At 43.1% G+C, this 23,597-nt stretch overlaps 1 protein-coding gene across 1 annotated transcript; it reads left to right on the plus strand.

The window, feature by feature from the left end:
• Nucleotides 1–11,531: 11,531 nt before the first annotated feature.
• Nucleotides 11,532–19,282, plus strand: SLC3A2 (solute carrier family 3 member 2). The gene is made up of 10 exons (XM_063438880.1): nt 11,532–11,637; nt 11,859–12,293; nt 13,350–13,523; nt 14,779–14,876; nt 15,060–15,131; nt 15,224–15,288; nt 15,552–15,741; nt 16,014–16,157; nt 16,277–16,387; nt 18,363–19,282. Exons 2-10 carry the CDS (start codon nt 11,861–11,863, stop codon nt 18,708–18,710), a joined length of 1,635 nt encoding a protein of 544 aa, XP_063294950.1. The 5' UTR covers nt 11,532–11,637; nt 11,859–11,860; the 3' UTR covers nt 18,711–19,282.
• Nucleotides 19,283–23,597: the final 4,315 nt, after the last annotated feature.

Below are 23,597 nucleotides of genomic sequence, written 5' to 3' on the forward strand. Positions count from 1 at the left end.
GTAATCTATCTTGTACCCATTTCTGTACCTCCTCCATAGTCTTACCCAACTCTACAACCTGCTGCCGGGTAATTCCTTCTCCCAACTGACTCAAATCCCCCCTTAAGTTACCAAGTACGGGAGGTGGTCGCCCATACATGATTTCAAAAGGAGAGAGGCCCATCCTTCTGGTAGGTGTACTGCGGATTCGCAATAGAGCTATGGGCAAGAGAACGTTCCACACAAGTTGGGTTTCCTGACACATTTTAGCCAACTGATTCTTAATAGTTCTATTCATTCTCTCTACCTTACCAGAACTCTGGGGTCTATATGCCGTATGAAGCCTCCACTTTATACCAAGCATATGAGTCAGTTGTTGTAGGCACTGATGAACAAAAGCTGGCCCATTTTCCGATCCTATAGAGCAGGGTAGTCCATATCGGGGTATTATTTCTCGTAACAGGAATCTCACAACTTCTCCTGCTTTCTCTGTACGAGTAGGACATGCTTCTACCCAGCCTGAATAGGTGCACACAACTACCAGTAGGTAGCGATGTCCACCAGATTTAGGCATTACTGTATAGTCAATTTGTAAATCGGACATGGGGAGTCCCCCCATAAACTGGACTCCTGGTGGCTTTACTGGTCCTTGCCTTGCATTATTTTTAGCACACGTTACACATCTTCGTACAATGGCCTGAGTCAAGTTGGACAATCTTGGTATGTAGAAATGTTTTCTAAGAGATTCTTCTGTACTATCTCTCCCAGAATGTGTCCCGTTGTGATAGTTTTGGACAATTTCTACCGCTAGTGATGCTGGAATGACTATTCTTACATCTTCTAACTGATACCATTTGTTCTCCAAATACTTTCCAGGTTCAGTCTTTAACCACTCCTCTTCTTGAGCTGTATAAACTGGAGTCCATTGAGACAGTGGAGTTGGTATAAGAGCAGCTATATGCTCCACATACTCCTGTCTTCCCGATTCAGCGGCACGCTTAGCTGCACTATCTGCCATCCGATTTCCTTTGGTTACATCACCATCTCCTCTCAGATGCGCTCGACAATGTATAATACCGACTTCTTTCGGCTCCCACACTGCTTCCAATAGTTGTAGTATTTCAGCTGCGTACTTGATTTCTTTGCCTTCTGAATTCAATAGTCCTCTTTCTTTATACAAAGCTCCGTGGGCATGAGTGGTTAAAAACGCATACTTGGAGTCCGTGTAGATGTTCACTCTTAAACCTTCAGCCAATTGTAACGCTCGTGTCAGTGCTATTAATTCTGCCTTTTGTGCTGATGTTCCTTTTGCCAGTGGCCGAGCTTCTATCACCTTGTCTATCGTTGTTACTGCATATCCTGCATAGCGGATCCCTTCTTTCACATAGCTACTGCCGTCGGTGTAATATTGAACATCGGGGTTCTGGATGGGAAAATCACGAAGATCTGGTCTACTTGAAAATACTTCATCCATCACTTCCAAACAATCATGTTGACTTTCAGTAGGTTGTGGCAAAAGGGTAGCTGGATTTAAGGTATTTACAGTCTCTAAATGCACTCTTGGGTTTTCACACAACATTGCTTGATACTTGGTCATACGGCTGTTACTAAACCAATGATTTCCTTTGTAATCCAACAACGTCTGTACTGCATGTGGGACTCGTACATAAAGTTCTTGACCCAGAGTGAGTTTATCGGCTTCAGCTACCAGCAGGGCAGCTGCAGCTACAGCTCTTAGACAAGGTGGAAATCCGCTGGCCACTGCATCCAGTTGCTTAGACATGTAGGCAACAGGTCTTTGCCATGATCCCAAGTACTGTGTCAATACTCCCACAGCCATTCTTCTTTGCTCATGTACATACAGGTAGAATGGTCGTGTGTGATCAGGTAGACCTAATGCTGGGGCACTCATCAAAGCCTTCTTCACATCTTCAAATGCCGTTTGCTGTTCTTGAGTCCATAAGAAGGGGTCGTGCTCTGTACCTTTGATAGCTGCATACAGAGGTTTTGCCAGTATCGCGCAGCTGGGAATCCATATCCTACAGAAGCCTGCTGCCCCCAAGAATTCTCGCACTTGTCTTCTATTCTTGGGTATCGGTATTTGACATACAGCTTCTTTTCTCTCTGGCCCCATAATTCTTTGACCTTCAGAGATATGGAATCCCAGATATTTGACAGTTGGCAAACACAACTGAGCCTTCTTTCTAGACACCTTGTATCCTGCCTTCCAGAGAATGTGTAGTAGATCGTGCGTTGCTTGCTGACATATTTCCTTTGTAACTGCTGCTATCAACAAGTCATCTACATATTGTAACAATACACACTCTCCTGGGATGGACTCGAAATCCAGTAGATCTTGACTTAGAGCTGAACCAAATAGGGTAGGTGAATTTTTAAACCCTTGGGGCAGTCTTGTCCAGGTCATTTGGCGTTTTGAGCCCGTCACAGCGTTTTCCCATTGGAAAGCAAAGATACATTGGCTTTCTGCGGCAATTCGGAGGCAAAAGAAGGCATCTTTGAGGTCTAAGACTGTAAAATAAGTAGCCCCGCCCGGAATTAAAGCAAGCAGGTTATATGGATTGGGCACAACTGGATGTATACTAACAACCGCATCATTGACTGCTCTCAAGTCCTGCACAGGTCGATACTCATCTGTACCGGGCTTTTGAACAGGCAGCAATGGGGTGTTCCAGGGGGAAGTACAGAATTTTAGGATACCATACCGTATGAACTTATCCAGATAGGATTGGATGTTCTTCTTAGCCTTCTGCGGAATATGATATTGTCTTAGGCTCACTGGATAAACCCCAAGTTTTAGTTCGATTTTAATAGGTGGAATATTGCGGGCCAGTCCTGGTGGGTTGTTCTCTGCCCAAACTCCTGGTATGTTGAATAAGGATTCATCACTCCTAGGGTTTTGGCTAGTCAACGCTGTATAAAGTCGCCACTCTTCTTCCTTTGGTACGGATAATGTCATAATACCTGAAGGTCCATTAAACTTTAAGGATGTTGTTCCATTTGGTAGGAACGTAATCTGCGCTTGTAATTTGGATAGCATATCACGTCCCAGCAATTGGACTGGACATTCAGGCATATAAAGGAATTGATGTTTTACTACGTGGCCTCCCAATGTACAGAGTCGACTTTTAAGAACCGGTTTTGCAGCACTTCTCCCAGTTTCTCCTATTACAGTAATAGTTCTTCCAGATGGAGGTTAGTCACCACCGAATGTTCAGCACCAGTGTCGATCATGAACGCACTCCTTTTTCCCCCTATTGATACATCGACCATAGGCTCCGCTCGACCAAGGGGGATGGAGCCCGGTCGGTATCAATAGTCCTCCATGACCGTGTCAGCCAATCCTACAAAGTCCCTACCTTCTCTATCGCGGGACCTTTGCACTACGGGATAGTACCTATCTTCCCTTACACTTCCTCTGTTCCCATTACTTCCTCTATTACCATTGCTCCCTCCGGGGCCTCCTCTACCTCTCGCTCTGCCTCTAAAGTTTCCATAACCTGCCCTGGGTCTGTCTCTCTCATACTGTTCCCTTCGTGGACACTCACTTCTCCAATGCCCTTCTTCCCTACAGTATGCGCACTGATTTCTACTCAGGGGTTCCTCATTCCATCTACTATCGCCTCTATCTGGGCCCCGTCTATCTACGCCTGCGATTGCTACCGCTAGCATATCAGCCTTTCTACGCATCTTGCGCTCTTCCTCTTTCTTTGTCTCTGTTTCCCTGTTCATGTACACTTTATTCGCTACCTCCATTAATTGAGTAATAGACATTCCTGCAAACCCTTCTAACTTCTGTAGCTTGCGCTTAATATCTCCGTAAGCTTGGCTGACAAAGGCGGAGTTTACCATTCGGGAATTATCAGCGTCTTCCGGATTAAAGGGGGTATACAAGCGGTATGCCTCCAATAATCGGTCATAAAAGACACTGGGCGCTTCATCACTTTTCTGAATCACCTCAACTGTCTTCGACATATTAATAGCTTTTTTCCCTCCGGCTTTCATGCCAGCAATTATAGCGTCTCTATAGGCTTTGAGTTGAACCATATCTGCGCCATTAACATTCCAGTTGGGATCGGTATTAGGGTAATGTGTTGCGGCCCATGCTGCTGGATTGGCTTGGTTTAAAGCACGGGCTTCATCCTCTAGCGCTTTAATGGCCGCTTGGTTAATCCTTGTCCTTTCCTCATTATTGAACAATGTCATTAATAACTGCTGGCAATCAGCCCATGTCGGATTATGTGTCTGAACTATCGAGGTGAACAGATCGGTCATAGCTTGTGGTTTCTCAGTGTACGAGGAGTTGTGGGTCTTCCAATTCAAGAGATCGGTAGTCGTGAACGGGACATATACGAAGACTGGGTCAGCATATGCCATTTGCCCTGCGGCATCGAGATAGGCTGACCCAGGATTCAGACGAAGAGGCATCTGGTAATGTTTGAGTTGTTGGGTACCGGTCAGTTGTCTGGTTAGTATAGGGCTACGTGAAGGGGCATCGGTTATAGGTTCCAGTCGGGGGGTAGTAGGGCATGAGGATGTGGGAGCTTGATTTTGGGAAAAGTTGGTAAATAGAATACTCCCAGCCGAGCTAGAAGAAGCTTGACCGGAAGTTTGAAGTGGCGCCAAATCAGGATATTCAGATCTAACGGGGGTTGGTTCTGGTTCCGGAAGGGGAGGTTTAATACGAGGGGGGTGGATTCTGCACTGGAGGAGGAAGCGGAAGTGGATGGGGGCAATGAGGGAAGGGGTATAGAATTTCCTGCACTCGCGTCACCTCTTCCTATAGGGAAGTAAGGGGGCGGCAAAGGGATCTCGGACTCAGGGGGCGTGTCCAAAATGGGCCTAACCATAGTCCTAGTGGACAAACAAGTCCTGGCCACCATGAGGCGACATTGCTCCTCGTGGCATATCTGAATCCATCTTGGCGAGTCGTTTACGGCCTGTCTCCAACAATCAATATATGGAAACTGTCCGTAAAGTTCAGGCCTACCTGCTACAGCCACGTGTACACGCTGTACCAGAGTTGGATCCAAACTACCACGTGGCGGCCATGCCGCAACCAAAGTAGGCCACTCCCTAGTGCACAAAGTGACCAAACGTACAGGAGACATTTTAACCCCAAAATCACATGTTTTAAATCCCTTTTTAAAATTCTTTACCATAAAACCTAAGGGATCCAAAATCGTTGACTCCGACGCGCCCATACTTATCAATGGAACGTCGTTGACAACGAATACTATGCACGCGTTCTATTCAACAGTCACACCCGTTTCCTCTGGCAACAGCACCACGTGGTACGGTTACCAAGTGAAACGTACACAACAACACAATAAACACTCAGGGAATTCCCGTACACACACAGCTGTTACACCAGTCACTAAATAATCAATATTATGCCCTTTGGCGAAACTATACAGTCACCCACGCTATAATTCTCTATATATGAATTACCCGTCTATAACACACCCCAGTAACATCGTCTTTTACAAATAGCGGTTACAGTACGGTTAGCATAAGTCAAAGCACAATTTAAGGTCACAATACAATTATTAGTGGTTATGGTGTTAAACATGCAATAGACGACAATGATTAGTACTTATATACAGTGTCAGTAAATATACAGGGTTATGGTACCGTGCACTATGATACAGCAACACACTATTAACACTCTCGACGGCTGAGCTCGCGCTATCTAACAAGATATACACTTTACTAACAATCTTTAACACATATACAATCCCAACTAAACTATTGGCCAGTACCTTGAATGGACTACCTAAAACTATCTACATCCGTTTTGGTTAGCCACACTGCCCAAGCACCACATATAGCGAACTAGAGGGCGGAATTTACAACAGAACCCTCTTAGTCTATTTACTCTATCAAAAATCTAGTGGGTTCCAAATTTACACGCCTTCCCACTTAGCCAAGATAGGTTGAGATCTAGCGAACCGAATTTACACAGACGCCGCTTAGTCTCCCGGTCCCTCCGACCTAGTGAACAAAATATACACCCTAGAACGCTAGTCTAGACAAGACACCGGTGTCCGGCTAGGGCTATTTACACAGAACCCCGCCTGACTCCAAACCAAATCAAACGGTCTTACTAAAGAGCGTTCGATTGAGCGGTGCGCCTTCGCTCCTTCCCTCCGACAGAGGGGGCAGATTCCATACACAGATTTAAACCCCTTTTGGGCACAATCGGTATACCCCTAGTGGGTCTGCCGTCTAAAACAGCAGTTGTCTTACCTCCTCGTTCCTGAACCTGAGTTCACACTCATCGACGGGGACACCCCAGCACTTCTTACATAGAGGCCGATGATCTCCTGGACAACAGACCAGTGGCGCCGAGACGAAGGGAAGTCCACGCAGAAGTTCAGGGGTGCAGCCGTAGAGAACGTGGGCAAAGATAGACCGTCTCACGCCTCTGCCTCTCAGCTACCGTTGAACGATGAGCTTCCCGGACAATGCACCAAATGATACCGGAGAAACTGACGGAAGCCAAGCACAGAGAGATGGACACAGGTTTCTTCAGGAAGGAAGAGATTCTTTATTGGATCACCGATCGGGACTCAGAGGGACTAATGTCACCAAAATACAGCAAGTTCTGAGCCCCGGACAATAGTGCAGGCTCCTTATATAGGCACATAACTCCTCCCATATTAAGCTCCACCCGCACATTCTCTTGACCAATCAATACAAATAAGAATTAACTTCCTGCTTGACCGCATGGCCTGTCCAGCACAATGGAGGAGGGGAATACTATATCCTGTATTCTTGCACATGCTCCGTACACTACTGATCGTATCTTGCCTCGTGCAACCAACTGATCGATACGTCAGCATATGCACGTACACATGCCACGTGGTAATCTCGGCCTACTAAATTTATTTTTACCGAGATTCCACCACAACACTACAACCAAGACACACACACGCATCACCTAAAGAGCAGTTAGTTCTGTTATATGCATGTTTAGCCTAGCAAGTTATACTACAAACATGATGTCTAATCGTATGATATTTTCATGTAGTAAAAACAAAAAACAAATGTGCCGTCTAACCTGCCACGCTTTGTAATGCTATGGAAAGGCTTGTAGACGCTGTTGTGGCTCTACACGCTCGTTGTTAAACTATGCACAAGAAAAATAAAGAATTTAAAAAAAAAAAAAAAAAAAAAGCCCGCCGCCCGCCGCCCGCCGCCCGCCGCCCGCCGCCCGCCGCCCGCCGCCCCTCCAAATCCCGCACCCCAGCAAATACAGAAACAAAATGTACATTAGTCCCCAGCCCCCAGAGACCTAATAAAAAACGAGAAAGTTAGGCGATGGAACATAGCAAATCAACAGTCAGAGGGGCCATGCCAAAATACTAGTGCGGGTACCAAGGCAAGGACAGGGGACAATGAGCAGCCCTAACCCTCCCCAGAAAAAGTGAACCCACCCGCGATAAGGGTAACCCGCAGACCCACGTAAGCCTCACGGAAGATCCCGACAGCCTGGGCCCCATAAAAAATGAAAAATGAAAGAACACAGAATGCGGGGCTCCGGCATCACCCTCCCAAGAAACTTTATCCCACCCGCGAGGCCTTACCAACCGGGACAGCAGCCATCCGACTTGAAACAGCGACGGGAAAAAACGCTCCCCTCAATCATCCGCCGCATCCCACTCGCGGGGGAGAGCAGCAAGATCCTCCGCCGACGCCTCACATGCAAACACACACACTAACAGACACACACAGTCAGACACACATGCACACACACACACACACGCAGACACACACACACTCACAGGCAAACACACTAACAGACACACACACTAACAGACACACACTGACACACACTAACAGACACACACACACTCACACTCACTAACAGACACACACTCACACTCACTAACAGACACACACACTCACACTAACAGACACACACTCACACTAACTAACAGACACACACACTCACACTTACTAACAGACACACACACACTCACTAACAGACACACACACACTCACTAACAGACACACACACACTCACACTCACACTCACTAACAGACACATACACACTCACACTAACAGACACACACACACTCACACTCACTAACAGACACACACACACTCACTCACACTCACTAACAGACACACACACTCACACTCACTCACATTAACACTTTTTTACTTTAACCCCCCCCCCCCAGCCTCCTTACCTTTGGGAATGCTGGTCATCTTTCTCCCTGGTGATCCAGTGGCTGCTGGGCGGTCGGGCGGCGCTGGCGGGCGGCTGGCGAGGGAGCACTTCCCCTGAGCTGTCTGCTCAGCTCCCTGGCGCGCCGCACAGTGAGGCTGGGAGCCGGAATATGACGTCATATTCCGGCTCCCAGCCTCACTGTGCGGCGCGCGAGGGAGCTGAGCAGACAGCTCAGGGGAAGTGCTCCCTCGCCAGCCGCCCGCCAACGCCGCCCGACCGCCCAGCATGTCTTGTTAGCCGCGAAGCTAACAAGACATTTGCCTTGGGCATTTGGGGGCGGATTTTTTTGCCGCCCCCTGGAAAATGCCGCCCAAGGCAAATGCCTTGTTTGCCTCGCGGCCAATACGCCCCTGCCCCCTTGTGGACAATCGGGCGGTCTCTGCCAAACTTCATCAGGGCCTCCTTCGTCTGGTAAGATAGAAATTTAATGATGACATCCCTGGGACGCCGGTCATCCGCCCTTTTAGCTCGGAGCGCTCTATGCGCCCGTTCGATGTGCCACAAGTGATCCGGGATGTCGGGGAGTATTGGTTTGAAAATCCCCAAAACTACTTCACTCAGAGACCCTTCCCTCTCCTGCTCCGGTAATCCACGGAGGCGAACATTATTGCGCCGCGATCTGTTCCCAAGATCGTCAATAGCCGACTCTGCGATAAACAGTTGAGAAGTTAGGTGGCTGATTTGGGCGGCGGCTGCGTTGTGGGCCACGACCGTGGACTCCACCCGCTGCTCGAGCGCCGCCGTCCTTACCCCCAAAGCCTGAATTTCAGCCTTTACTTCGGCCGTGTTGCAGACAATCTCCGTGGCCAGGTAGTTATGGACTTCCACCAATTTAGCCAGGATCTGGCTGGTATCGGAATCCGAAGAACCCATGGCCACGCCGCTCGCTGGGCTCGAGGGTGAACGGGGCGTACCCTGGCCTTCTCGTCCGCCATCTTGTGTGCTCGATCGCACAGCGCGAGAGGCTGCAAACATATCGGATACAGTTACACCCGTCTCCGTCGCTCTCTTCGTCTGTTTTCTCTGGGCCCTTTTATCCATCGTGCGTCCCCCACCAGAATTAGTAATTTTAGTAAGTCGTCTCCGCTAATGTAGGCTGTTGGCACCGCGGTCGCAGCAGAGCTCTACCAGGACGCGTCCAGCTCGCTCGGGCGCAAACCACGCCCCCAGACTTCTTTAACATTTTATTAAAATTAAATAATTATTAACCCCTCCATTCTGTTAAAACCTACACTAACCCTAATCTAAAAATAGAATTTAATATAAGAGATAAACAACCACAAAGTTTTTATCAGAAAATAATTCCATCGGGGTTCTAGTAACATTGATAATGATTTTAATACAGTTGTTCTTAATTTTTTAAGGGTCTAAATTGATGTTAATTGAAAAAAAACAAAAAAACACAATACAATTGGCAGTAGTGATTATGGTAATTAGATTGGCCTTTTAACCTACACAACTGAAAACAAATTATCTTATCACTCTTGCTTGCTAAAGATAACAAACAAATATAAACCACATGAGTCCTCCATTAAAGAAGGGTAAACACTACCCATTATAAATTCCTAAAACTAGTAAACACAAAATTAAAAGAGTTGGGTACACTTTATGGAACATTCCTTCAGTCAAACTGCACACAAACCTGTTGAAAAGAGGCTACAAAAACTTTTAACAACTAACACCAAGAGCCATTTTGACTCCATAAAAAGCTTACAACCTGTATGGCAAATTTATTTAGTTCTGACGAGTCCAGAAATTTACAGGGATTTTCCTTTACCAAAGACTTCTCTCGTATCTCTCTCACTTCACATGACTTTTTATATTATCGTACTTGTTTATGGGGTTATACGCAAAAGATGAAGTCGTGCTTAATGGAAATTATGCAAAAATGAAAAATATTCCCCAGCTTGGTAAAGCTGGACATTTCTTACATGTCAGATATTTTGGCCAAAATTGTTTTGCAAGTTACTTCGTTATTATGTGGTAAGTGAATGCACTGCTCCACCCTACAAGAGACCTGTTTTTCAATGTTAACCACCACTTGCTCCACACGGAAAGCTGATATCAATGCATGGAATGTGACACCGCCACTTAATAGTAGGTCCCCTAATGCTGTTACTGTTGGGCATTAGAAGTTGAAGGGAAAATAGGTTCAAACAGGTTTTGTGAGTATAATTTGCATTTTTCCCCTTCATATATGTAGAATTATTTTCCATGTTTTACAAGGGTTTTACTGGTATTCATTAGCCTGAGACTAATCCAACTATAAAAAATCTGTCTGGCGTTCATATGTCTATATAAAACAGCCGTGCATGTAGTGTCTTAATTGTAGAGATGTGTTATCTCGTACGTTATGCCTAAAGCGCTAGACAATGCTTCTGTAGGTATCTGTGGGGTTAAATTACAGTTCCATTGTTACACTTTAAATCATTCAAAATTACAAATGTAAAAAAACAAAATTTTAAGACATTTTCAGTAGAACGTCCAATGGTTTGTTAGACATATATTAGTACTACATTCTCAATTTGCCCAAGCCATTGCTTCCGCATTAGCCGAGGAGAGAAAATGGTTAAACGTCTGAAAACTGTTTAACACTGTACGGTAAGATGGCACCTGGGGAATCCAGGCCCCATAATTTCATTTAGAAGAAGTTATGGAATCAGAGTGGCCATTTTTAAGGAAAGAGAGGGCTGCTGATAAAATTGGGGGAGGGATGTGGTTAGTGACCGTAGGATACTTGATAGGTTAACCTTGGAAATAAGATATGGAGACAAATTAACTGACAGCGTGCTTAATATGGACAAGATTCGAATAAAACCCAAAAATGCTGTGTATATACATTTAGATGGTGGCAAGTAAATTTTATGGCTGGCTAGTAACATAGTCCCATTGTACAGCGCTACAGAGTCTGATGGCGCTATATAAATAATAAAATAATAAATAATAATAATAGGACCTGATAGTTTGACCCCAGTCCTATCAAAATTAATAAAAAATAAATAAAATAAAAAAACATTTATTCATGGTTCTGCCAATTCAAATAAGTGATTGCAGGTTTTGTAAACTATACATTTGTTTGTGTGTGTTCATCTCTCAGGCGCCAATTTTACACAGAATTCTCATTAGCAAAAAATCAGTAACATGGATGTTTTACACAAACATTTTAAAGCTTTCCTAGCTCTGCAATTAATATACAAAAAACACACAGTATCATTGCTTCTGATCTCCAGTCTTTGTTGCTTGTTTTTCTCCTGCAGGTCTGACATACATAGAGAAGAGAGAGCGGGGCGGTGTTTGTGGGAAGGGGAGCGGCCAGCTGTGTCTATAAAGAGGGTGGCTGACATTGAAAGCAGGCTAAGCACTTACGGACAGCTGACTGAGGTTGGCAGACTCTGATACGGTGAGCATACAATGATACATAGCTAATGGCAGTGCTGTCCTATTAACATGGCACTATCGCCCTTGGCCTGGTTACATGTGGTGTGATGGGAGGTATAGCCTCATGTTATCACACAGCTCTACATGACATTAAATATATACAGATATGGAGGTAGATCTATCTGAGACGCATGGCCTTATTGAGCTAACATCAGATATTTTGTGTTCTCTCTTTGTTTGTAGCCATGACACAAGACACTGCTCTAGATATGAAGGACGTGGAGCTGAACGAGCTGGACCCGGAGAAGGTCCCAATGGCCGCAGAGGCAGGTGACCCCCCGGTTGGTGGAGGGGGAGAGAAAAATGGGGTGGTCAAGGTGAAACTGGAGGATGAAGATGACGAGGGAGTCAGTACTCAGAAATTCACCGGCCTGTCCAAGGAGGAGCTGCTGAAGGTGGCTGGCACCCCTGGGTGGGTGAGAGTCCGATGGGCTCTGCTCGTCCTCTTCTGGCTGGGCTGGGCTGGTATGCTAGCCGGAGCTGTGGTCATCATTGTCCAAGCACCCCGCTGCCGACCCCTTCCTGTGATGCAATGGTGGAACAAGGGCCCCATCTACCAGATCGGGAGCCCCGAGACCTTCCAGGACTCTAACGACGATGGGGTCGGTGATATTCAAGGTAAGTGGCCACGGAACATCAGTGTGCTTGTATGGAGGGTTCTTGGCTTATTACCACCGAGCCCATAGACACCTGCTGTGAAACACATTTCTGGAGTTTGCAGTAATGTGTGTGGTAGTTCCCTGTTACATTGTGACTTTACTATGCCGGGAATGTGTGCTGATGTGTGTGTGTGTGACACAGCATGACTGAATTGCATCAGACACAGGAACCAGTGCCTGATCTAGCCTGCCTACACAAAACGATTACACCAGCTGCCTCCCAGCCATTCAAAACCTTTTTTATACGTCATGATTGAATCTTCTGTAATTACTCATTAGAATTCTGTTTTGTACAAGAGGGTAAATGTATATATTGTATGTGCTGTTGGAACCTTAAGGAATGGTTCTTACAACTACAGTCTGCAGGGCAAAATATGCCACTATTGGTCTCTGAAATTATGAATACTTAAGGATTTAGGGTAGTTTTTTTTTTTTTTTTCAAAATGTATCTTTTCACTGTCCAAGCAGATTGTTAAAATTATTACGTAAAGTTATAGTTCCAGAGGGATGGAGTGAGGCTTCTACGTACAAACAAAAGGGTACATACCACCACAGAAAGAAAGAAAGGGGTAAAAAACGATTTAATCACTGCATCCATATTTTTCTTAACAATTTTCAAGTATCCAAATCATCCTGTTGGGCCGTTCAACACTATTTCCAAATTTGTAGTATTTAATAAGAAAGGTTGGTATATATACCTAATATCACTCTGGGGGGAAAAAAGTCAAGAAGCCATTGCCTAATAGTAAAGTGTGGTGTTTTAATGAACAATGAACTGAAAGCTGTATTTTAAAAATTGTGGCCAAAATAGCTGAGCTTGAACATATTATCTAAGTGTTGTCAGATTGCTCATTCTGGCATACATTCCAAATTTGGTTTTTAGATCTCCACAGTTCAGTGTATTGAATAAATCCAGGTCTTGTTGTAAGTAAGGAGCTAACTTTGAGACAGAATTGTATGTGCTTAGTAAATCCTCTGCATTATAGGCTCTCATATCCACTTTTTTTCACACCAGGAATACATAATCGTTTGGATTCTCTCAGCTCCTTGAAAGTAAAAGGTGTACTAATTGGACCGCTGCATGTCACTCGAGAAGACGACTTTATAAGTACTGAACTCACAAATATTGACCCAAAATTCGGGACTGAAGAAGACCTCAGTCAACTATTTGTAGCTGCCCACAAGAAAAGTGAGTACTCTTTCTTTAGTCAAAGGGACACTATAGGTACCAAGTGTATTCCTAACACTATAGTTTTCCTTTAAGTCTGTCACTGTTCATAGTGGTGTGTACGCCACTGTCAGTTTAGTTTTAGTCATAGTCTTTTGACTAACAAGCCGTTTTAGTTGTTTGTTTTTGTTTTTTTTAGTCACCTTAAAGGAACACTATAGTCACCTTAACAACTTTAGCTTAATGAAGCAGTTGTTGTGTGTGTATATCATGCCTCTCAGGTGTCACTGCTTAATTCACTGCCATTTAGGAGTTAAATCACTTTTTCTGTTTATATAGCCCTTGTCACACCTCCCCTGGCTGTGACTGACACAGCCTGCATGGGAAAAAAAAGTTTTCGCTTTCAATCAGATGTAATTTACCTTTAAACAATTGTATCTTTCTCTGTAAATTGAATTTTAATCACATACAGGAGGCTCTTGCAGGGTCTAGCATGCTATTAACATAGCAGGGGTAAGAAACTAAATTAAACAGAACTTGCAATAAAAGAATGATAACTTTAGATGACTCTTTACAGGAAGTGTTTATGGAAGGCTGTGCAAGTCACATGCAGGGAGGTGTGACTAGGGTTCATAAACAAAGTGATTTAACTCCTAAATGGCAGAGAATTGAGCAGTGAGACTGCAGGGGCATGTTCTATACACCAAAACTGCTTCATTAAGCTAAAGTTGTTTTGGTGACTAGTGTCCCTTTAATAGTTTTAGTTGACTAAATCTCCAGTAGATTTTAGTCAACATAACTAAAATCTAATGGGTTTAGTTAAAGCCTCTATCTGTCTCTTTTGCCCCTTCCCCAGCCCCTCTGTGCAGTGGTAATTTTGGCACCAAATTTCAATTCAGTTTTAGTAAGTCTTTTGACTAAAAAGTCGTTTTAGTCATCTGATATGTTTTAGTCGACAAAATTAACACCGTTGTACTCAAGCCTCAGTCATTCTCAAACCATAAGAGGGTGACTGATGTAGTTGAGAATTGTAGTATGATGTCTGCTTGCTTTAACTCCTTAGTGACTGAAGTCACACTGTAATAGCAGTGTGGTTTGTAGAGATCATTTTGCTTCCTGGAGCCTGCTTGTTTAACATCAGTAGCTCTATGCAGTCCTAAGGTGTAAAAATATGTAAGGCCTTCCATGTCACTTTAAATGTTATGATGGCATAGTCCATTTGTTGGGGATAGCGATGATGTAACAGAGTAATGTGCTGAACTTCCCGTTCTTTTAGGTATTCAAATCATTTTGGACCTTACTCCTAATTACCTGGGTGGTAATGTATGGTTTAACCAGCCTGACGAAATCAATGATATCCAGGACAAATTCAAGGTAAATGGTGGTTTTTAGAATATATTAAATGTATACTTTAATCTAACTTACATAGAACTGTATTATTTGTGAATAATTGTATGGCAACGATTCACTGCTTATAAGTTATATAACCCATCTTGCCTCAATAAACAAACAAACCCAAATAAATCAGTTAAATAAATAAAGCTGTTTCTTTTGTAGCAAGCAATGAACTATTGGCTTGAAAAAGGAGCTGGAGGGATATATTTCAGTGGAATGGAGGACATTCATAAAGTGAGTGATATGTGGATGATCAGTCTAGTGACGATTCTTCTTAGCGAGATTTCTCAGTATTGACTTTTCATCCTTTTCTACTTTCTTTGTAGTATCCCGAATTCCTTGAAGAATTGAAAAACATTACCGCTAATTACAGCACCGGAGATAAAGCCAGGTAAATTCCAAGACTTCATTAACCTCTTAAGGACACGTGACATGTGTGACATGTCATGATTCCCTTTTATTCCAGAAGTCTGGTCCTTAAGGGGTTAAAGGGTGCATTTATTTTAGCTGTTTGTTTTTTCTTCTCTTTATGCTTTTTGTCAATCTTTACATTTCTGGTGCTCTGGTAACTCAAGTGACTTTCACAATTTTATGAAACCTGCCTGACTGAAGAGACATATCCTTTTTATATATCCCTCTTTCTGCTCTCTGTAGAGTCCTCTTGGCTTCCACAGATGAAGCTTACTTTGAAAACGTGCTGACCCTTCTCAACAAGACCGATGTGGGTCTGCTGTCTTCTCGCTTTTTGGTTGCTGCTAACTCAAGTAACCACGGCAAAAACTCCTTGGGCAATCGTATCACACAATACCTAGAAGAAGTTGGTGATCAGTGGAATAGCTGGGCGGTAAGAATCAGATGTAGATTATTGATCATGTGAGAATTAACATGCACTCGTATCTGTTGTGGACTGCCAGCAATCCATTAATCAATAGCATTGGGTCTCTAGCAGAGCATGCCACCCAAAAACGTCAAAAGGCTTTCCACCTGTATTGCACGGCTATGTTTGTGTTCCTCAGGAATTCAATTCGTAGCTAAAAAAAAGATTCAGCGGTGTTACATAATGCATACCATCTACCACACTTCAGGATCTTAAAGGTTTGTTTTTTGTGTGCACAGATTGGGGGACCACAGGTTGGACACTTGGCATCTTTGGTTGAAGAAAATCTGCTGCATGTTTACCAGTTCCTGCTGTTCACACTTAAAGGCACACCAATCACTCAGTATGGGGATGAAATAGGACTCAGGGATCTGTCTGAACAGGTATGTTCTTTTTATTCATAGAGGCTGGAACCAACAATTCTAAGTAGCATGTAATGCTATAATTCAATGGGTGCAGTGTTTGAATTTTTTTTTAACATTTATTTTTGTTTGTCACGCAGCCGGCGTCTTCTCAGAAACCCTTTATGCAGTGGGATGATTCTATGTTCTATGGCTTTTCCAGTAAGATCCTACCGCGAGAATCCAATATTAATGCAAATATCTCATTCAAGGTAAGAATAAAGGACATGAACACTTGGCCAAAACGCATAAAATATTTGGATGGCAAGCATTGTGGTTAATGCATGACTTTTTAAAAAAACTTTTAATCCATGATTATGAATACTAGGATTGCCTCACAATAAGCACTTTTTAACATTACTTTTGTAAATCATACCCAGGTGACTAAAAGGGAACTGCACTAGGTTTCATCAAATTATGAGCCATCATGTGACCATTTGCCTAAAGTGTCATAGTTGGCAATTATATTAGAATTATGACCTTTATCTTTAGTCATTCACACATTTTCCTTGCAGCCTTGTCTTCTCTTAAGTTCTTCTTCCTCTTTTCCTTGTCAGTATGTAACGAGTCAGCACTTCAATCTCCTGCACAGCAGGATGTACTCTCAAACACCCCAAATCACACAATTTAGAGAATATTTACTACACTACTAGCCAGGCCTTAAAAGTTGCACCCCATTGTGAGCTGGAAGGATCCATTGCACTGTCACATTTCTCAACGCTAGGGTTGAAAGGAAATTGTTTTTGTACACACACATCTTATTTAAAGTATTATCTTCACAGAGGAAATTTTAATTATCAGCATCATAACTAATAGAATTCATTGTAGTGATGATGTTGCAGTGAGCCTTTGGATGCAGCCCACACCTGTAATCTTAAACTGTTAGAGGAGTTCGAAAAAAAATGTGTGCTTTCCTGGCACCCAAAGCCATGTACACCTGCTACAGTTTGGCTAATGAGGACATATTAGCTCTCCAAATTTGGGCAACAGTAATAGGCTAAAAGCTTTGGGGGTGGGTTAGTTCAGTGCTTTCAATCTACCATTGCCTCCCAAAGTTGGATGGCTTATTCTTTAAAATTCCCGGTTTGGTGAATAGCTCTGCTGTTCCAGAAAAATCTGAAATGCGTGTTGTGTTACTTGAATTCTAAACTAAACTCCCTATTACAAATGAAATTGTTCTATAAATGCGTTGAGCCGGGAGACAGTTTCCAAATATTTAAAAAAAAAAAAAAATTATGTTTTTTGTTGGAATTTTTTTTTTTTTTTTTTGCACAATGCTTTCCTGCAGCCTGTGACCTTTCCTTTATGCACCTGCATTCTGCACATATCTTAGAGGGAAATCTGTGCCCTTTACTCCTAGACTTGCTTTCTGCAAACAGCCCGATTAATTCTTGCTGTAGTTGGCATTCCAGACACCGGGAAGCTTTATGCTTTCCTGACTCAGCTGATTGTATTGTTTTAGGCTTCAGTTAATCCAGTTCCAACCAGCTCTTGGATACAACCTTTGTTCTACTTAGCAACAGGCCCCAGCTGAATACATAGGAAGGCAAGCACTAATGTCATTTCCTAAAGAAAACATGCCCAAGGTGATCATCTGTGCCCCACACAATGACCGGACTACACTATCCAATATAGGGGGAGGATTATTTATTTATATTTTTTTAAATATAAACATTTTGTAGAGGTTTTTGTTTTAGCTGCTTTTCTACATTACAGCCCATTCAGTGATCACTGGAGAGAGTACAACACAATGACCGTATGAATAAACTTAGACACTGACCTCGGGAACTGGGTAGAAGGGGGGAAAACAAATGAGGGAAACCATAAATATATTGCCAACGTTATAAGCTTCTTCACCCCCCCCTCAGTGCTGTTGCCCAGCGACATTCTCTGGGAGGTATGGCCTTCTCTGCAATCGTTTAACTCTGTCACTGCAATGGAAGCGCTACTTGTGGCTGTTAGGAAGATAGCAACTAGAGATTGATTTAAAACTGCAATGTAAACCTGTTTTACATCACAGGGTCATTGCACCCAGACCACTTCCCTTTATCTATTTCAGTGACTCAGCAGTTAAAGGGCTAATTCAACAGACCAGATCAATGTTTTGTGTAGTTTTAAAACCAATGACCGTTGTAACACAAATAGCACTGTTAACAGATCGTTAACAAACATGCTTTCTGTTTAAAGGCACAGGAAGAAGATGCAAACTCCATGTTGAGCAAATACAAGCGCTTGAGTGAGCTTCGTGGAAAAGAACGAGCGCTCCTCCACGGTGACTTTCACATTCTACACAACGGTGACCGCGCTCTGGCTTTCCTGCGCAGTTGGGACCAGAATGAAAGATTCATTTCTGCATTGAACTTTGATCCAAACGGCAAGGTGGACATGAAACTGGTTGGACATGACCTACCAGAGCAGGGCTCGGTGGCTTTGAGTTCAGATCCACAGAGGAAAGAGGGGAGCAGCGTTTCACTGACACAATTAACGCTGGCACCGGGGGAGGCGTTACTACTTAAATATCCATACAATGGTTAACCAAATGTCACCATACAGGGGCATCACTATTACATTCCATATGCTGACCCACCCTAACTACTCTACGCTAAGGTACATGTAATATCATTCCTTCAGGATCAGAGTCAATCAGTGTTATTGTGAATAAATTTCTTGTAGTCAGGAAGCAGCCAACATAGTTCCAGAGGGTAGAAGTGTACAATAAAAGGCTCCTGAAACGCGTTAACAGCAATAAGCAAAGTGTGTATCTCCCTTAATCCCCTACTTTCATGAGGGATAGTGAGAAGTTCTGGAATATGTGTATGTGTGTGCACACCTATGTGTGGTTTCTAATCATACAATATATATTATGCATGCAGTTTTTAACCCTATTTTTTTTTTTTTTTTTTAAATTCTATATTTGAAAGGGGTGTCTTTGCTTGTTTATACAGTATTTAATCCTTTTGAGAGCTTTTAAATTTGGGCTGCTTCTAGGAAGAGATGATGCTATGTGTACCAGTGTGTGTATAGGGAATTTTTAATATAAAGCAACATTATTTTTTCTGGTCAGCAAACCATTCCAACTACAATAAAATGAGCATCCGCAATCTCAATTGTACACTTTCTTTACTTTATAATTTACATGCAGTTTGCTCTTACATTCACTATGTACATACATTCATTACGTACAGTCTCAACTTTTCAATACTTTTTTGTTTAGGGATCTACTACCAGCAACTCCTTAAAGGTATTACAATGAATAGGTCCATATTTCTGCATTGATCCTGAAGTAGTCATCTGTAATTCTGTCTTCCGTGATCAGAACATTGTCTTCTTAAACCTTTTTGTTTCTAGGTCTATCAAGGTATAAAGTCTAAAAAGGTAATGTCATGAACCAGGCACTTGAAAATTCCTGCCTGGCAGTACTCAAATCTCAGGGTTAATGCCCACGAGGGCTCTCAGCCTCTGAACCTTCCCAGGCAGCTACTATAGGTAATGATAGTATGCATTCCTGACCGAGCATGGCAGCATATACAATTTGGTAGCTACACCCAGTCACCACAGGTAGGACGGGGAAAAGAACAAAACGCTAAAAAAAGGCCTCTGTCTTGTGACCCTCAGTCTCCTACTAAAGAGTCTGCTTTAGTAGGACAAAAAATATGATAACAAAGGCCACTATTTCTGTAGGTTGGCCAGACTTTGACCTCCATTTAAAAAAACATTCTTATTTTCAATTTAGGAAACCGCAGCATTAATGCAAGTTGACAAATACATTGCTATGACCACATAGCATGAGGAACAGTGTCATAATATAATGCGGTGATGTTACTTGACCTTGAATGTCACAAAATGTGCAGGAAAGAGAGCAAACCTGTCGAAACTACTTGTATCCATAATGCCTCTGATGAGCAGATTAGGGATGGTAGCCATCACAGAAGCTAAAACAGGAACACCAGACACGGTGACAGAGCCGGTGACAGAGTATGCAGCCCACAATATAAACTTAATATGACCCAAGTCATAACATAGACTTAAATAAACAAAATATAGAAATGGAACAGATCCTCTCCAGCAATGTCAGGTAAGTGTTGTACACAACTGCAGTGAAAAGTGGGAAAACAGAATTTGCAGTACGGCCATCTTCAAAGAAGCAGTATGGGGAGAACACACCATACCTAATACACCTACACCTACACCAGCAGTATGGGGAGAAGATAACCCTTAGTATTACAACACACACAGCCGCAGTATGGGGAGGGAAAAAAAACAGCCTTAATACAGCCACCAACAGTACCACCTATTAGGAAAAATTCACTTCCAATAAGGCCATTCATACGAGCAATATGGGGAGAGGGCACTATTCCCAATGTAGCCACTCACATGGGGTGAATACTCCATCCCTAATACAGACTTGGCTGCAAATAACGGGGAAATACACTCTCCAACACAACCACCATTCATCAGTATATGAAGAAGACACTATGCCCAATATAGCAACTCTCCCTGTACCAGTATGAAAACAAAACTTTCCTTCCTCATCAAAAAAAACCCCATCAGTTTAGTCAGTTTAACAGCCACTGCTAGAGCATAATGTATGTACCAAAATAAATGGAAATCTGCTAATAACAGGAATGCTATAACTATATTAGATGAACATGAGCCATGAAAGCCATGCACACTGTTATCACCTGGGATAGCATATGCATGACTAGGTAGTGTTTAACTACCTTTTTGGACACAAAAAATACATAAACTGCTATGAGAAGTAGCTAAGAGATTGCAACACTAAGAAGAAACACCAGGACATCAATTATTATTTTAAATGGACAGTGCTACAGGAGAATTGGTATTGGCACTGTTGCTTTCTAAGCAAATTTAAACTATAGCTCTGCTATAGTGTTTGTGTATATATGTGTGTGTATATATTTATATTTTTGTATGAATGTTTTTTGTCTAGTGGAGGTCACTAGGGTATATACCTGCAATTGTGTTTGGTGGCCTTCCTGTCTGGGAACTGTAGAGACCTGTGCTGCTTCCTGCATGGGACTCAGATTCAGTTTGCCGGAGTGTGCTTCGGCACTATCACACTTAACATTGATTGGGAACCAGAACTGAATAATCGGAGAACGGTACAAGTACGGTAAGAAGCACAGGCCTCTACTACTACATGTAGCGGCAAATAAGTAACATCAGGGGGAAGAGAATGAAACCATGGTTGTCTAGTATATAACTGGAGGCCACTGGGTTGTATATTTCTAGTGGTCTGGTTGGTGAGATCCACTGATCTCCCTAACTAGCCCTCAGACCTTGACAATCGCAGCTCACAAATTTTTTGCCCACTTAGCCCAATGGCCAGCTGGAATTTGGTTAGCCAGCTTTTTATATGAACAGTCCAAAATAGATGTCTCCATTCTTTTATACCTAAATTGTTTACTAAAGCACATAATCAGAATGACTTGTCTGTACTTTTGTACTTAATTATGTTTCCATTGTTTCAAAGTTCTAGCATTGCTGGTGGTCCTTCAAAAAAGTATGAATTCTGATTCCTTTCAGAAAATGCTGATCACCTTGTTTCTGTGGTTGGATTGAGGTGACTGACGCAAAGCTAAGACAAGTTTACCCAGACCCAGCCAGGTGAACGATCAACCACTTTTGCCCCGCTTTTGTTGATTATATTAAAAGTGTTGATATAAACTGGCATGGGAATTTTCCTTCAATCCTGCTATTTATGCATGTTATGTTATAGTTCATATATCACCAATTTGTAATTTTATGACGGATATGAGGCTCATATACTTAAGTCTTTTGTTATATTTCACAGCACCAAAAGGGTTAACAATAAACATAGGTAGGAGAAAAAACAGTGATGCAACCAAACATTTTAACAAGGACCATACGCTGCCAATCAGCATTAACCAGGGCCGGACTGGGAGAAAAATTAGGCCCGGGCATTTTTTTAGCACAGTGGCCCACTAAGAAGGGGGCGGGGCAGAGAGGGTGTGTTTCGTCATCACCAATGACAAACACGCCCCCTCTCAAAGTGAGCGTTGGGTCAATCATCTTCCAGGGCAGAGCTCTGCTAAAGAGCTCTAGCACGAGAAAAAAAAAAACCTGTATTTGTTCTGCACAGTGCAAGCAAACTTAATAACATGCTTGCACTGTGTTTCCTTGCAACTTGTCTCTGGTGTCTCTATACCAGGAGATAAAAGGGCCAGGAAAGAGCATTGTGCATGTGTTTGGAGCCTGCTTGTGGGATTGTGTGTGTGTAGAGTGAGTTGATTGTGGTGTGGTATTGTGTAATAAGGTCGGTTTAAGTCGTGTTGTGTTTGTGGTGTAATGTAATGCATATGTGGCTAGGGGCTGTAGAGAATGTGTGTATAGGGGATGTATTAAGTGTGTGCCTACAGGCTATAGTGTGTGTGTGTGTGTGTGTGTATATAGGTGATGTAGTGGTTGTAGAGTGTGTGTTTAGGGGTGTAGCATGTGTTTGTTTACAAGGAATCTAGTGTGTGTATAAGGGATCCAGAGTGTGTATGTTAGGAATGTAGTGTGTGTGTATACAGGAATCTAGTGTGTGTTTGTAGGACCCAGAATGTGTAGGAGATCTATTGAGTGTGTGTATATAACGGAATCAGAGTGTATATAGGGATCTAGTGTGTGTATATGATCCAGAGTTGGGTAAGGGATCTAGTGTGTGTCTGGAATGTAATGTGTTTAGGGGTGCAATATGTGTGTGAGGGGTTCAGTGTGTGAAAGGGGTGCTGTAGTGTGTGTGTATATATATATATATATATATATATATTATATAAATATGTTTGAAAGTATTGTGTGTGTGTTTGGTGCAGTGTGTTGGGGTTCTGTGTGTATGTGTGTGAGGTGCAGTGAGCGTCTGTGAGGGGTGTGGTGTGTACGTGAAGGGTGCAGTATGTGTTTGTGATGGATGCTGTGTTTGAGGGTGCTGTGTGTGATGATGCTGTGTATGTGTGCGAGGGTGCCGTGTATGTGTGTGAGGGTGCCGTGTATGTGTGTGGGGGTGCTGTGTGTGATGTGTTTAAGGGTGCTGTGTGTGAGGGTGTTGTGTTTAAGGGTGCTGTGTGTGTGTGTGTTTTGTGTGTGAGGGTGCTGTGTGATTTGTGGGGGTGCTGTGTGTGGGTGCTGTGTGAGAGTGTGCTCTGTGAGAGTGTGCTGTGTGAGAGTGTGCTGTGTGTGAGGCGTGTGTGATTTGTGTGTAACGGTGCTGAGTGTGATGTGTGTAAGAGTGCTGTGTGTGAGAGTACTGAGTGCGATAGTGCTGCGAGTGATGTGTGTGAGGGTGCTGAGTGTGATGTGGATGAGAGTGCTGAGAGTGATGTGTGTGAGGGTGCCGAGTGTGATGTGTGTGAGGGTGCTGAGTGTGATGTGTGTGAGGGTGCTGAGTGTGATGTGTGT

This window comes from Pelobates fuscus, chromosome 12 (assembly GCF_036172605.1).
Source record: "Pelobates fuscus isolate aPelFus1 chromosome 12, aPelFus1.pri, whole genome shotgun sequence".
In the NCBI taxonomy this organism is placed as follows: domain Eukaryota; kingdom Metazoa; phylum Chordata; class Amphibia; order Anura; family Pelobatidae; genus Pelobates; species Pelobates fuscus.